The 16,920-nt window shown below is 50.4% G+C and overlaps 1 protein-coding gene across 10 annotated transcripts in view; it reads right to left on the bottom strand.

Moving 5' to 3' along the window:
* Positions 1-13,887: 13,887 nt before the first annotated feature.
* KLHL13 (kelch like family member 13) overlaps positions 13,888-16,920 on the bottom strand; it is a 59,511-nt gene continuing 56,478 nt past the window's right edge. For all 10 annotated transcript variants that reach the window (XM_062612781.1, XM_062612785.1, XM_062612788.1 and 7 more), the window contains 2 exons: positions 16,131-16,244; positions 13,888-15,424 (listed from right to left, as the gene is read on the bottom strand). In XM_062612781.1, coding sequence (XP_062468765.1) covers positions 14,937-15,424; positions 16,131-16,244 — 602 coding nt within the window. In that variant the 3' untranslated portion in view covers positions 13,888-14,936. The remainder of the gene's footprint in view (positions 15,425-16,130; positions 16,245-16,920) is intronic.

The following is a 16,920-nucleotide window of genomic DNA, read 5'->3' as shown; positions in this document are numbered from 1 at the left end:
CTGTAGACCACAGGCACGCACCAGTGACGAGCACAGTTTGGTTTTCCTTCATTTAGCTCCCAAACACAAACCTACAGATCCCCGGGCTGCGCAGAAGGTGCCGAGAGCTGAACACAGCCCTGCAGCCCAGAGCTGCTGCTCTGCCACTGTCAGCCAGCGTCAGGGTCTGCTGTCACCACCGCCTTCCAAGGGCTGAACAGGGACATGGACCCTGCAGGGTGCTCCCTCCGCAGTGAAAGGCACTGAGCATCCCTGAGCGCCCCGTGCTCGCAGCCTGCACACGCACGGCTTTATCTATGCCCTGCCAGCCCCGTCCCTCCTGCAGCTTACCGGCAGCAATATCCAAGTGATCTCCCGGTGACAAGCTCAGAGACAGGTTTTTTCCCTGCCTAAGCAAGATCAGCGCCAATTCCACCCACCACAATATCGACCGGCGCTGGGATGGGGTCACGCCTGGAGCGGGGAGACAACAGAGAGCTGCAGATTGGAAAAGACAAATTAAGTCTCCATTGACAGCTGTGGGCCGTGGCACAAAGGCAGCTTTTCCCCCTGCGCGGGGCTTTGCGGGGCTCTGCGCACTGCAGAGAGCAGCAACGCACGGCAACAAGGACCCCTGGGCAAAGGCAGAGCCGGGCAGGAAGCTGTTGCCTCTGCAGCGGGCTGGAGGAGGAGCAGGGGTTGCTGCGGAGCACCGGGGGTGCTGAGAGCTGTGCAGCCCCCTCGCCCTTCAGCACCACGGGCCGCATTGATGAGCTCGGGGTTTTGGCTCTAATGGAGCCACCAGCACCCCAGGGCAGAGACCCGCTGAGAGCACTGAAGCATCTCAGCAACCAGAAACCACAGATTCTCCTCTGAAACATCCTGCTAAAGCAAACCCTTCACTAGCTTTCCATTTATCATCTGCACCGAATCTTGTACTTAGCTGCATTAAAATCAGCTTACCCCACACCAGTCCAACGCTGACTGCAATTATGCTGCTGATGGTTATAAACTCTCCAGGAAAGGGACACAAGGTGAGAGCCTCTCCTATAAATCCTTTTACCCCAATCAACCAAGCTTGTGAGCTTACTATAGAGAAAACAACCAGAAAACCAGTATGAGGTTTGCCTGACAAGGTTGCCTTGTCCTCCTTTAGTTTTACTGGTTATGAAGCAGGATTTAAATAAAGATGCCTGCAAGGTCCCTTGCAGACGGCAGAAGTGGCAAGGCAAGAGCTGTAACTGAAAAACCACCAGCAGGCTCACCACTTACTGCCTCAGCGCTGCAAAGGAAAAGCAAGCAGGGTGCGTGTGTGTGCCGGATGCTGGGGGTGCCCGTTTCCCAGTGGGACATTCCTTGGCCATGGATGGCCACGTCCCGTATGAGTTGCTCAGGAAAGCTCCAAACTGCTCCGCTGTTTCCAGGAGCAAAGCCAGGGGATAGATGTCACTGTGCCTGCTAGTAAATCCCCAGTCACGTTTCTTTAATGCCTTTGGAGCTGGCTCATGAGGATTAGCAGGGGAAGGGCACTTACACTGGGAGGGAGCCTTTTGCATCCCCCTGACAAGTGACCAGGCCCGGCCCAGGGTTTCCCTCACCCTGAGGTGAGGGCATGCAGAAAACCCGCACTCCCAGAAGCGCTCCCCATGGATCCGGGTTGGACCCATTCTCATTACATCCTTTCCCACTATTGTTCTCCCCCAGATTCCCAGGCTCGTGCAGGACCAGCAGGGCACGCTGCAGGGCAGGCTCATGATGCATGCGTTTGCAAGGAGCTCTATTTGTAAGCCATAAGCATAAGGTCAGACCTGCATCCTCCAGGCCTCCTTCCTAAAGCATCCAATCCTCAGCAGCAGCATGGAAAGCTGAGGAATGAGGAGCACCTTGCCAAGCTTTTCAGCAGAGGCTGAGAGCAGCCTGCCTGGCTCAGAAGGGACACAGAAGCACCCAAAGAAGTGGCTGGGATTTGGCTGCAGGCTCCTGCATCCCTGCTTTTTGCACCCAAATCCGACCCACACATTGCACAGCAGGGGGAGGGTGGGAAGCCAGCCCCAGGAAAGGGGCATCGTGTGGAAGGTAACAGGGTACAGGCAGCATCCACCCAGGAGCCGTTCTAGAACCATCCCACAGCGCAGATAAACGCCAAGGGAGAGCATTTCCCTTTAATGGCCCCTTCATTTCTCCTTCATTGCATCTGAAGTATGTAATAAAAGGAAAAACATTTGAAGCCATAAACAGCCACAGAGAAGCAGCTTGGCATCTCCTGAAACATTGCAGGGCTGGACCCATGGAGCTTCAGGAGGCGACAGGGTGTGGGTACAAAGGAATGGTATCAATGGGCCTGTTCCAGGGGAAACCTCATCATCCTTTGGGATCTCCATCTGAATGAAAACCCCACCCTGGCTGCTCCTCATCATTTGTTCTGCTCCAGAACGCTTGCCTGCAGGATCCACGGTCATCAGCAGGGACCACAGCCCTACCTGGGGAAGTGGAGCTGGTGGAGAGACACGGGTGCCTGCAGTGGGACAGGTCCCAGGGGTGTACCAAGAGGAGATGATCGACAAGGAGTCAAACCAGTGAAATTCCACCTCCATGAACAGATATAATGCAATAACATCAGAGCATCCCTACCTGAGCTGCACCGCTCTGGCAGAACCTGTATCGGAAACAGCAAGGAACCCCACACTGTGTGTGGGATGCTACAGAGCCCATCGAGGGCGTCAGGACTCCTGCCCCACGCAGTGCCTGGAGCGGAGCTGCAGGATGGGAGCACTCTGCTGCAGATGCCACAGCACTGCTAAGGCTCCGCGGGACCAGAAAACTCCAGAAGGGAAAGGTTTCAGATGAGGGTCTCAGTTTCAGGAAGGGCCAGTGCTGAGCCCAGTGGCTGCTTGAAGAACCTCATGTATAGCAAAGCCAGGGTAAGCAATCTCTCTGCCTGTACACGTGGGGCATGGCTGTGGGGGGGACAAACCTGCTCTCTCCAGCCCCAGCAGAGGCACGTTCTGCACGGATCATACACGCTGCAGAGCTATAAAAGGCTTCAATTTGGGGGGAAGAACCCAGCCTGGCTGTGCTGTGCTAATGAGCAGTCACTATGTGAAGATGCCAGCATCAAAGTCAAGGGGGAGGGATCCTGGAACGGGGTGTCAGGGAGAAACACGATTGAGCTCCCTTTGGCAGGAGGGTGTCTCACAGTATGGCCTGAGAACCACCTAAATGAAACCAGTTACCAGCAGGGCAACGAGGAAGCGGCCGAGCCGGAGATGGAGCAGCTCCAAGCCAGAGGTTCTGACCCCTTGGCTCAGCTCTGCCTCCAGCAGGGAAGATGTCCACCGGCTGCATCCAGCACACTGAGCACAGGGCTTGGGTCGGGGCGGACCCGGTGCGGTCAGGTCTGATCTTCTCCCTGCTTTCAGCTCCTCACCTGGTCTGTGCAGGCCCTCGCTGTCACATCTTCCTCTTCCAGCAACAGGGAGATCTCTGTTACCCAAAGCTCCTTCTGCCTCCTACCCTTACACCAGCAGCCAGGGAAACCGGCAGCAAGGCCAAGCGGAGCTGCAGTCCCTGACCTGGTGCTCAGGTGCTGGGGACAGGCTCCAGCTCCTGCCCAAGCAAAGCAGGCAGGGAGGGAAGGCAGGAGCAGGAGAGCCCTGCCTGGGGTCATGGAGGCAGCAGAAGCAGTGGGAAGGGGCTGAGGAGGAGGTGGGCACCTCCGGCAGGGATGTGGGTTACAGACAGGGCTTTCTGGGAGAGCCCATCCACCTGGGTTAATCCTGCTGACTTCTGTTGCTAAAAGAGCTTCAGACACCCAAGAAGAGAGCAAACAACACAATTAGCAAGAAAATTACCCATTGCAACAAGAAGAGCGGATAGGGGAGAGGTAACTCACTGAGATGCATCCACAGGGAAGTCTCCCGTTGGAGCAGGCAACATGAACAGCTTCTCAGCAGCTCATTCCATCTGCATGAGTCAGAGTGGGCTTGAAAGCAGGGAAAAAAGGTGAAAGTTCACCCAATCCTAATGGGCACCAAACATCTGAGCAGCCTCAGGACTGGTGCCATGGCTACAGTGACATAAACTACGCTGGTTACCTATAAGGTGTAGAGGAAGATGTTAAATAGCATCTACTGCTGCTTTTATTTAGCTGTATGCTGTGGAATAATGCCAAAGTAGGGAAAAAAGAAACGAAACAAAACCAAAGCCAACCCAAAAGACCCATTGCCACCCTCCAAGTGTCAGTAACCAAGGACATGAGGGAGTTTAACAATGCTATTTAGTGTAGATATGCATTGTGCTGTTGGTTGTCCAGGCAGCAACACCTCATTGAACCAAACTGATTCACTCCACATATCTAATTGGGAGGCACAATCTCAAGGCTGTGATATAATCACTCACTCCGTGTCAGGCTTTCATATGACACAGCGCTGATGACTCTCACTTATGCATGGCAAGAGGAAACGCCAGGGCTGGAATTGCAGCTTCCCTTTCCAGCAGATGTTAGTGCTTATGACAGCCTCGACTTTTGTGTCAGAAATTCACTGATCCTACTGCTGCACGCACATATCCCACACCAAATCCACCCCAAAGCATTACCCAGTCAGCCCTTGGCAGCACCAGCTCGGCGATGCCAGCCAGCCAAAACAGAACAACTTGGATCATCTCCTTTGCTAATTATGCTCCAGAAGAAGATGTAAAGAGGCTCCAATAGGATTATTATGCATGAGTTCATGTTTGTGCACAAATCACCGATTACCTGTAATGCTCTTCTCACAGAAATAACATTGGAACTGTAGAGCTGACATTTTGGGCTGAAGACTATGACTTCATTTTGCCTTTCAGAGAAATTACCCTTACGTTTATGCTCTTATTAACCCATGACCCTGAAAATGGCTGATGATCATCCTGGTCTGGTGGCTGGAAGCAGTCCTTGATCCAGATGGCTCAGGGCAGAAGCAATAGGGCTCTGAACCGAATCCTTAACAAAGTGGTCTGGAATACCACCCCCAAAGGCGTACAGGCACGAGTGTCCCTATTTTGCCCAGGAGAAAAGCTGTCTCTGGAGGATGAACACATAGGATCTCTTTCCTTTTCGGATTCAAACCCATCTCAGGCAAAATGGGAATGCTAAAAGGGATGGAACTTCTGAAGGTGTTTGTCCAGCAGCATCCCCAGCTCGCCCCAAGCTCACGATGTTCCTGCAGAGCCATGCAGGGAGGACAAAGAAACAGGGCTCCTGCAAGCAGCACCTCCACCTCCTGGATAAACAGAGCTCTGGATGCATAAAGCCGTGCCCTCTCCTTGGGCTTCATCACGATGTGCTCATTGTGCTTATTGCTTTGCAATGTCATTCCCTTTCCAAAGCCCTCCCTCCCCAGCATCTCTGGCTCCCCCCGTGCCTGTTTGGCCTTTTCTGTTGCAAAGTGTGAGGCAGTGACTGCACTCAATCTCCCAGTGCCTTGGCACTTCTTTAACAGTGCATAATCCGATCAGGACACACTTCTTTGTTAATTAACCGTATTAGTATTTGGCTACTATTTTCTTCTGGATTGCTAGATACAGGAACGCCTTTGTAACCCCATGGCACACTGCAAATGGCTTTAATTTGTGCCTGCCAAGCCCCAGCCACTGTTTGACACTAGGAAGACTACAATGCTGGGAAGAGATTGCTGGTTTTCTGCAGTCTCTTCCAGCAGAGCTGGAAGGAAGCAAGATGAGAGCAACACAGGACAGGTACATGACCAGCTCGTGCTGCCGATGGCTTCGTTGGAGCAGAGCAGTGGTCACCAGGCTCCTCCCCTCGGCTGGCTTTGTACACGTGCAGGAAGCCTCACCTAACAGCCATGAGATGTGTAAATCCCTAAATAACCTCCATGTCTCCTCAGAACAGTCCTCAAGCGCTGTCAGGTTCACCAACCCACAGTGATGCTGAGAGCCTTTGCTTAGGAAGTGGGGTAAGAGCACCTTGTCCCAGCTCGTCTCCTGCTCTGCATGAAAGTGCATCCGGACCCTAAACGTGCTGCTTGCCAATGGCAGCAGCATCCATGTTCTCCTTGACTGTGACATTCACAGCCTTTAACTACAGGTAGTTTAGAATGATATTAATGTCTCCTGTATTATGTAAGGCAGATTAGAGCTCATTTAATCTTGCTCATCCATCATTTATTTAACTTTGCACACTGTCATTCAAAGCAAGTATGTGAAAATCAAAGCTCCATTAAACCTCTCCAATTACCTGTTGTTCTGGATAACTGTTATTACTGGATGCAATAGCTTTTAATGACCGAAATAGAAGACTGCAAAAATAAAAGTATGATTGCTAACCTTGGAGCATCCCCACATCCTCCTTTTTAAGCAGCTCAGGCCTTAATCCTACAACTTATAAATAAATGATTATTAAAAAGACCAGGAAAACCTGTATAAACAGGCAACTGAGCAATGTCTCCCATCACTGCTTTTGCCTTTTTAAGCAGGTAGGTCTTTCTTCCATGCAGCAAACAGAACGGCTTTGATGTTTCATGTGATGCTGTCACTCAGTGAAAGGCAACTTGGAGTTCAGCACATTCAGCCCGCATGGAGGGTCCAACCTCACAGCTTCTGCTCTCCCACTTAGGGATGTTTTAGAGTGAAGAGTATTAATACAGCTTGAAAACTATGTTCTGAAGAGACACAACTGGGGTGACTCAGTCTTAATCACTTTGTAATTAGATGTGGGTTTAGTAACTTCAAAGTAAGGGGAAATATTGATCTATTTCCATACCATTCTTACTCTATGTCATGCTTGTAAAAACTTCAAAGTGTTTAAAAACCCAGTCTGATTTCATACATCATTAGTTATGGAACTGATGCTTCCAAACAGGAGCCGGAGACAATAGAACCCACTGCCTGCATTTGACAAGGAGCAAAAGGAGGCAGCAAGAAGCAGCTGCTAACCAGAAATCACCTCCCTGCTTTCCAGAGTGGGAAAAAACCTTGGGATGAGACAAACCGCACGGGCTGGACATCTTCAGGCTTCCTGCTTGTGCCAGGAGTTAGAAAGGAAATCGGATGGATTGAAACCGAGGAAATGGTCGGAGGTAGGAGGTGAGACTCGGAAACACACCTGAAACTTGGAGGTGTTCTGCTTCTAAGAGAAGATGCTCCCAGCCCAGCTCTCTGGAGGCCAAGGGTGCCTGGTACAGCACCACACAAGTAACTAATGACAAGGCAAAATTGTAAGGCTATGAAACTTCACGGTGCTTAAACACAGGCATCAGCTTAACCCAGGCAGTGTTAACCCAGGCCTGCTCCTTAACATGGAACCCCAGCCTGGTTTGGGTTGAAGGGACCTTACAGCTCCTCCAGCTCCAGCCCCTGCCATGGGCAGGGACACCTTCCACTAGAGCAGCTTGCTCCAAGCCCCATCCAGCCTGGTTCGTTATGAGTTACCCTTCCCTTTCCTAGCACTGGCCAACCCCACACCACCCAAATAGCCCCAGCCGCTCTCCCACGGACAGCAGTGCCTGCCCAGCAGAGCCGACCACCACCTCAGCAGTCTCTGGTGCAAAATCAATGCAAACTCCTGTGAAGGTCTATGTTTTCCTGTTGTCCCTCCATCACAATGCAATGAAGGAAACCAAACCTTGAAAAGATGCACAGATGAGATCAGATGAGTTACAGGCAATATGAACAAGAAATAGGTGGGTATTGACTAACCTTCTTGCTTAAAGTAATTACTGCAGGCTGCAGCAGGGAGCTGCAGTGTCCCAAATTCCTCCAGCCATATCTCATTGGCCTCCAGCCTGCAAGAACCTTTTCAATCACACGATGCTATAAAGGCCTATTTGGTTTCATAATGGTGATGAATCTGTCTTCTGACAAACGCTATTTGCTTGCTATGAGAAGGCCCAGCTCAGACAGTGTCTGCTTTATCCATACATTCGTTAGTGGTGTGTTAATCACTCTATTGCTTTATCAATGTTCCCGTATTGGGCAATTACCTCCACCTGAAGAACACTTGCTAATTGTCCCTGCCTGGGAGGCTGGGCATCCGTGATAAATCTCATTAGAACAGCGTTGCAGTGGCTCTGTCAGAACGCAATAATCGGCTCTGTAACAGCTGTAACAGGAGCAAACCAGTTCAAAATGCTGTGCTCTCAAGCGTGGGACATCGCGCCCCAGACCATGGCACACCTTTCCTCACGAGAAAGCTTCCTGCTGGGTGGGGGGATGCACTCGTCCTCAGTTATCCAGAGGGCAGCACTCGGTGCGGTCTGCCTGCCCGGAGGTGGAGACGCTGGGAAGCAGCCGCAGGAAGCAGCTCCCTGGGGATCGCCTGCAGGCCGTGCTGAAATGGGGCTTCCCGGAGCAAGGATGGCTGTTATGGCGATGCTGGTCACAGTGGCCATTGCGGATCCTGGTCCACAAAGCAGCTCTGATGGTCACAGAACACAGCAAGCTCAGGATCAAGGCAATCGCTGTCTTACAGAGGGAGACATAACATGAAACCTGTATAAAACTGCACTCGGTACCAGGCTTCTGTTTATTTTCCTTTACTTTCCTTCCCCTTCCTTCTTTCCTTCCCTTTCCTTTCTTCTCCTTTCCCTTTCCTTTCCTCTCTTCTCTCCTCTCCATTTCCTTCCCCTTCCCTTCCTTCTCACCTCCTCTCCTCTGTATTTTAACCTCCCCACACTCAGCCCGGCATCCAGAGAGGGGTGATGGTACCCGAGGTCCTCATCCAGCTGAGGAGCAGAGAGCTCTGGAAGGGTCTTGCTGCTCTGCTCTGCCCCAGGCCCCCGGGGAGGGCAGCCAGGAGGAACGTGCTTCATCTCCTGAAGAACGAAGGCCTGGGGAAAAGGAATGTAATCAGGGGTGCAATTTGCTTCTAATTCAGAAACTTTTGAGCTCTGCTGCTGTGAAATTGGTTATAATGAAGCAATTCCTACCCGTGCGCCGAAGAGGGCGGACGTGGGGGCCAGGAGCAACTCGAAAGCCACTCCAACAGAGTCATGGCTCTTGAAGAGCCATCAGCGCTGCTGCTCAAGTGCCTTCAGGGCATGTGAGGTACCATCCATCCATCCGTCCCTGCTGCGCTGAGCCAGGAGACCCAGATGGCGTTGGAGCTCCTCTCCTGGGGGACTTGGAGCGTGAGATGCTCCCGTTTGCCTCCCAGGAAAACCTCACATCTCGCTAATTAAGCAGTGGAGGGAAATGGGGTTTATAAACCTTTAACAGGGTGAAGCTCTGCCTGCGAGGCCTCTGCCCCACAGGGGGCACCAGCAAAGGCTCAGCTGGTGCAAAGGGTTTAGTCCACAGGGAGGGGACAGCAACTGCTGCACTGAGCTCAGTGCTCACCCTCACGAGCTACCAATTACAGCAACAACCTGCATTCATGGTAATGCTCTCCCGCTTACGCCACAGTCACTGCGCTTTCACACCCCACTTACCTGACGGTGGCCACCGAGACAAACGGTGGCTTAATATTAGAGCAGTAGCATCTCTGTACCCCCACGGACCCCAGACTGGAGAAGCAAAGCTCAAGCTGGAGCTCACTGAAGCCCAGATGCCGCACAAGGGATGCAGGGGAGCGTGGACCAGTGCTTGGCTGAGAGGAGGTGATGGCTTTGCATCGAAAGCACAGATTCACAGAATGGTTTGGGTTGGAGGGACCTTAAAGCTCATCCAGTGCTGAGGCGCTGGCACAGGGTGCCCAGAGAAGCTGTGCCTGCCCCATCCCTGGCAGTGTTCAAGGCCAGGTTGGACACAGGGGCTTGGAGCAAGATGCTCCAGTGGAAGGGGTCCCTGCCCATGGCAGGGGTTGGAGCTGGAGCAGCTTTAAGGTCCCTTCCAACCCAAACCAGGCTGGGGTTCTGTGATGCTCAGTCCAGGACATGCCTTGAACCCACCTACTTCTGGCAGCAGCTTCAGCTGCTCCCAGCCTGAACAGTCCTGGGAACACCAAGGAGGAGCCAGAGCAAATCATCAAGTTTCTAATAATGCTAATTATACTATATAATACTAATTGCAACAATACAAATACTATGACAATAATAATAATAAAGACATCATAAGGACCAGCACACTTCTGTCCCGCTGGGTGGGGGCAGTGCCTCAGCATTTGCCAGACACTCGATACCATTTTGCTGTGTTACTGCAGAGCATCACCCAGGAGGCGGGCTGCAGCACTCCGAAAGCCTTTCGACGGGTTGATATTTAATTTAAGAATCTAATCTAATTCCTTAGTAGCCTTTCCCTTCTGTTAAATTAACACTTAATTCCTGCCTTGCTGTTTGAATGAATCCGTATCTGTGGTCAGCCAGAGAAAATGAAATTGGAAACTACCATTCTGGGGGTGTTGTGCTGCATGCAAGTAATGAGCACTGTGGGTTTTTACACCATTTTGAACGCATTAATTCCCTTTAATACCACTTCTTGTTGTGTGTGACAACCTCATCGCAACCTGGGGTCGAGGTTCACAACCACGGCACACGCAGACACCAGGGGCAACCAGAGGGCTCAGCTCCGCTCCCAGTTCCAGCCTGTCTGCTGCATGCCCTCCTGAGCATCACCAGCACACAGAGCGATGTCCCAGGCCATCCACACCCTCCAAAACATGATCCGGGAGCTGGTGCCATGGCAGAGGGGCAGCAGCCAAGGGCAGATGTGACAGATGTGCCTTTGGAGTGATACAAAGGAACCTTTTCTGCACATCTTCCCCTCTTGCTGAGCGCTCCCTCACTCCCACCACTGGGTTCCTCATTCCTTCACTTCTTTAGGGCTCCCGCACATCCTGCATTGTGCAGCCAGGCTCGACCTTCCCCACCGCTGCTGAGCAGGGTCCTCTCCCAGCACAGGCAGCCCTGCCCCTGCTTGCACCAGCCCTCACCAGCTCCACTCTTCTCATCCTCCGAGCCAAACCCTATGAGCTGATGGATGAGTGACCACTGCACTGCTCCCCTGCAGACCCCACAGCCATTGCCTGCCCTGGTGGCTTGCTGGGATGTGCTCATTTTGGTGTGTACCCATTCCAACCCAAACCCATCCCATGAACTCTCTTGCTCGCTCATAGGTGTTATGCACTGGGATGAGTGCTGGCAGCTGGAACCCCCCCGGCCCCATGCACTGGATTTCATTGCAGCATCTTCCCCCAGGACAGCGGCCTCAGAGGGCAAAGCTTTTCCTCCCCAGCTGTGATCCTGAGCTCCCATCCTGTGGGCAATGCGCTCCAGGGCTCCAGTGGTCCCTTTGCTGCAGGTGGGCAGCACTTGCCCTTGCTCCACATTTGCAACCAGCCCTCAGGGACCATCGCGATGAAGGAGGGTGAGATGGGCTCAGTTTGCTCACCAAGGCACCGAGTTCTGCTCCTGCGCTCCCCAAACGAACAAGGCAGCTTTAATGCGGGGAAGGCAGCTTTAATCCTGCTGGAGGAGAAAACCCAGCAGGAGTTCATTTAGCGCAGCTGGGCAGAGCCCTGTATGTCAGCTCTCAGGCCATCGGTGAGAGCAGCTCCAGGTGGGAATTAACCCATTTGGCAGTTACTGCTAAGGCTCTGGGTATAAGTATTTCAAAGGAAGCATTTGAATCCTTGTTCCTGGTCTTCCCGAGAGATCTCAGCCTCCAGGCAGGCTCCTTTCTACAACGGCAGCTTCAGACCTTCTCTAAGGTAGGAGGGATCCCGAGCTCCAGGGGTCCCAGGCCATCAGATTCATCGGGTACCCCAGGACCATCGGTCTCAAGGGGCTTTCTACACACACAGAAACACACCTTTTGTTCTATCGCCCTCCCTCCACTGGTGCAGCTGAAGCACATTTTCCTTTATGCCAAGCCTTTATCCCTGAACAACACTGTCCTGAGAGAGGATGGAGGAGGACTGTGGAGAGGTTTGTCTATCATAAAGTCACAGCAGGCTTTCGCCACCATAACCCACCAGTAGTGTGCCCAGAGACATTAAATGACGTAAGAGTCTGAAGTGGTCCATTAAATACCATTTCAAAGTGATACTCACCCAGCTTGGGACGAGGGCTGGATTTGCAAAAAGCCTGTATATTAGCGAGCAATATTCAGTGCAACCACACATCCTCTTGGTGACCTCGTTAATCTATCCCCTTGCTAAAAATCCTCTTGGCTTGTCTCTGGCAATACAGTAACTCTCATCAGCAAGTCGTGGTTCTTCTTATCTAATACAACAGCACAGACAAATAGACATGGAAAATACATCAAAGGCACTAAAGGGTGGCTCTGTGCCTGAGCAGTAAACCCAGTCAAAGCAATGAGCTATTTTATGGTGAGAATATAACAGGGAAAACCCAAAACCACCGCATGCAAGAGCTACCAATGGGACGGGGCTTCGAGCAAGCTGCTCTAGTGGAAGGTGTCCCTGTTTGTGGGAGGGGTTGGAGCTGGATGAGCTTTAAGGTCCCTTCCAACACAAACCACTCCATGATTCTACGGTCCTGCACAGCTTTCTAAGGGAAGGGGAACCACGGAACAGACCCCTGCAGGTGATCAGGTCTTCAATGGGAATGAGGAACTTCACAGAACCGCAGTCTTCCTCCCAGCATTCTTGTCCTGTTTCAAACACAGCAAAAGGGAAATGCTGTTCCAGGTGTCTCAAGTCACTCAGAGCTGGTTTCTTTGCATGGATACCGGCCTGGCCTAAGCAGGTGGTTTATGGAAACAAGCACTTTTGGCAAGTGCTGCTTTTTATCCAAATGCTTTTATTTAGGTACCATCACTGCAGAATTCACTCATTCAGGAGCTATGGAAAAAAAGGCAGCTGCTTCTCATCCTGACATTGCTGGCTCCAGGTACTATGACAGGTTTACTGTTCAGGGAACAGCCTGAAAATGGAGGTGGAATATCTGCTATAGCACCTCTACAGCTGTGGATGCAGAGACGGAAAGGGTTTCTTACACTATGGTTAAAGATGTTAATGAGCATCAAGTCATTTCACACTGCATCACAGCAGAAAACACTTTGCAGGTTTGGGCCAATCTCTGATGTTTGCTTTTCACTCCTGCCGGGGAGGTGTTAACTAACAACGCTGTGAACACTTCAATCCAGGGGAGCATGCAAGACAAAACCTCAAAGGCGAATTTGACTGAAGCACTGCATTTAATGCACTCTGCTGTGCCCTACACTGATGACAAAAAGACATCCCAAAATCATTCTTCCACTTTAACAGATAATGAACCACTGAAAGAAACCTGCATCGTGGCCAAATGCCACCTCCTGGGCTATCCTCAGGGCTCAGACACAGAACTTTGATGGTTTTGGTTGGAAGGGACCTTAAAACTCATCCAGTTCCAACCTTCCACTACAGCAGGTTGCTCCAAGCCCCGTCCAACACTGCCACGGATGGGGCATTCATAACTTCCCTGGGCAACATCCTGCCTTCTAACCATCTCATAATGGTTAGGTGGTTAGAACCCACCCCAAGCTTCTTCTGAACGAGGAACACCAGTGAAAACACCCACTATTCCTTAGGGAACAGCGGAGCTCCTCTTCCCCAGCATACAAACAGCAGCTTACAGCTACATTATCCAACAGGAGCTGCAACTACTTCAACTACTTTTTGGTTTAATTAATACACCAGGAATGGGTTTCAGGGGATTTAAACTCAAGTAGGCTTCAAAATCTTACCTCTGAGCTGGAAAAAAATGTATTAGTAGCACAGGACACCTCGATGACTGAGACAGGGTGAAACGACAGAGCAACATTTCCCATCTGGGGCTTGGCACAGCATCAGAAGAGCATTCTCAAGGTGACAATTCATATTGCCTGGGATGCTTTAGGAGTATCCCTGTGATCACATCTGCAGTGGTTTCCCAGCAAACCAACCTCCCCACCCAGATATAATGCACATCCTGGGGCCAACGAGGCAGAGGAATCAAACCCAGTGCTCTAATGATGTAGCTCAGACCGAATAGCTGCAGTTAAAAGTTTTATTGAACAAAAGAAGGTAAAACGTGGTAGTCCAAGTCCACTGAGCAAAAGCAGCTCCTGCTGAAGCTGCACCTTGTGCTAAATAACCTTATTAACGGAGACTATACAGAGAACACGTTATGCAAGTTATCTCAACAGCAAAGGAGAAAAGGTAGATTCAATTCAATCCGATGGAACAATTTGGTCAAATTCAGTGGCTTAAGTTAATGTTTCTAGCCCTTATCTACCTATATTCAGTACAGGCATACAGCAGAATATACAACTGCACTGAATTCCCATTAGTTAACAGTGTGCTCCCATGCAAGCGGAAGCCAAGTCCTGAAAAAAATCCAAATTAAAAACCCCAAACATCTTAAATACCTTTTGTTTGAAGCATCATTCAACCGGCTCTGGAAAAACACTTGATGTATGCTATAAAACCCCCCCAGCCTCTGCAAGGTCTGCCCCTGTGTAGTGCCAATAGTTTAAATTCACTTTCTCTCTCCCCCCTGCCTCAGAAACTTCATGCGCTGAAAGCACCCACAGCTCAGGTGGGGAAACAGATATGTCAGGATGACTCTCTGAAGAGAGGGAGGTAGCTCAGGCCCCTTGGCAACCCCCTGTCGCAGTTCACATCAATGTGGGCCTACCTCCCCTTGTCACCTGTGGTCAAAACGGGAAGGAAAAAGGAATCAACTCTGAAATTTGGTGAAAGAACGTGGTCAATGCAAATTTAACTCGTTGGGCTTCCAAATGTCAGCTAGAAGGTACCTCACACCCAATACACAACATTAATAACGTACCTAGTGCATACATTTTATAGACAGTATCTTCTCATTTGTTAAACATTTGGCTCAGGTAAGTACACGGGGGTTTGGAACCACTTGACAAACATTCTAGGCCAAACAAACAGCACAAATAATGTCAGAGTCTTTTTGCTTTCCAGTAACCATACGAAATGCTGTAGGCTAAGCCTAACAGAAACTACTGAGGAGAAGGAACAGACTCCATGATGCAGTGCAGAGGGGTTACTACATCGTAAGTCAAGGGATGTTCTAAGGTGCTGACAGAGGAGACTCTCTGGACGGTGACCCTGTATTGTCCTCCGGGGGGAACACGGTGAGAGTGCAGGCTCGGATGCCGCCGAGGGACTCCGGAAGGTCAAACACTTTGTGCCACTCATCCTTTTCTGGATCGTATTTCTGAACGATTTCCACCATGCACCGATTATTCCAAGAATATCCTCCAACAACATAGATCTTATTTTCAAAGACAGCAACCCCAACATCACTTTGCCCACGCAACATGGCAGCAATTGGAGTCCACTGGTCTAGAGTCGGGGAGTAATATTCACAGCTTAGAACATCATCATAATCACTGGTGCCTCGAAAGTGATTCCCACCAATGACGTACAGCTTGTCTCCTACAGTACACATGCAGTGCAGACCTCTGACTGTGGTCATCGGAGCTTTTTGAGTCCATTTGTCTGTGTCAGGGTCAAAACACATAAGTTCCTTTTGGAAAGTATCGTGGGTAATTCCACCTGGAGAAATAAAACACATGTTAGAGTATAACTCACCCTCATAAGCTCAGTTCTTAGAGGCCATCCCTTAACATGGGATGAACATACATAGTTCTGGATCTCTGCAGAGATCACTGGCAGAGCGCTCAAACCTCCTTTCAAAACTGAGCAGACAGCAGGTTCTCTGAACACCTATTGCTGCAGTTTGGGAGAGGCTGGAATGAAACTATAACCTCAGTGACATTGGGACCAAGCATATTACAAATGTAAGACCAGAGCAAGTATAGACATCATTCACGTGTTGAGATTAAGATGAGAGCTCCCCCTTTTCCATTAGCTCAATGAAAGCAGATTTTCTTCTTTAAAGTATTAATATTACCAACGCTTCCCAAAACGTTTCAAAGTGCATGTGTTCAATGGTTATCACTATGTGAATGTCCATGCGTGGTGTTGCCACAGAAAAATGTATTCTGACAGTTAAAGGGAATAATTATTTTGGAATTCGGAGCTGTCATTTACCATGTAAATGCATAATATTAATCTAAACCAACTTCCTCTGACTCTGCAGTCTATCTGCTGCTTGACTGCCTTCATATGAAATTGCAGCACTGCTCATAGCACAGCAAACCTACTGCAACCAGAGACTAATTTTCACTGTCTCCCACTGAAAGAGAAGTCAGGTAAGTACTTGTTCCAGAGGGATAATGTGATCATAGGAATTACTTACCTGAAATATACATTAATCCCCCATACACAGTTCCAGCATGCCCATAGTGGGGTTCGTTCATCTTCGCGACGTAGCTCCATTCATTCATTCTGGGATTATAACATTCCACAGTGGCTGTTTAAAAGAGATGAGAATATAATGCTGTTGAAGCTGGCCTGGCAGTTTGGATTCAAGTGCAGTGGCAGTAATATATTCACGAACACAGGAAGCATCAATGAGAAACACTGTTCAGCTGAGAGAGCGCCAAGGGAATTATTGAGCATTATGTCGAGACATGATACAGGGAAAGCTCAAGCTTTGTCCTAGAGGAGCAAAAAGGAAGACAAAACCCTCTTGCATCTTTGCCTTCCACTTGCCTCATTCCCATTCCCACTTAGCACAGGACCTGCCCTGCGGGACAGCAGTGGGAATGGCAGCGGAGCTGGGGGAGCTCAGCTTTTGAACCCTTGCCTCGGGTACAAGCAGTGTCTGCCGCACAGAGAGGGAACGAACGTCAAACCTACCACCAAGGGGATCAGTTCATCCGGTAACCGTAACAAACCCAGGTCCTCAGCAGCATCCCACCCAGGCCAGGTTTCCTCCTTGGTATCACGCACGGAAATGCCCTCCAAGGGGGCAGCCACCACTGACCTCCCATTGTCCTACATTCCCTCAGCAACACAGAGCCCATATATGCAAGTCACCAATTCAAGCTCCCACATTCAGTCAAGGAGATCAGTCCTTCACTAAACACTTCTCCTACAGTCCAGCCTCCTTGTCACCACGTTTCCCACCTCAGCCATTTGAAATG

Source organism: Pezoporus occidentalis, unplaced genomic scaffold, assembly GCF_034315485.1.
Source record: "Pezoporus occidentalis ecotype Australia unplaced genomic scaffold, CSIRO_AGI_Poc_V1 ctg161, whole genome shotgun sequence".
NCBI lineage: Eukaryota > Metazoa > Chordata > Aves > Psittaciformes > Psittacidae > Pezoporus > Pezoporus occidentalis.
Note: the sequence above shows the minus strand (reverse complement) of the source record. Positions and strands in the feature narration are given on the sequence as shown.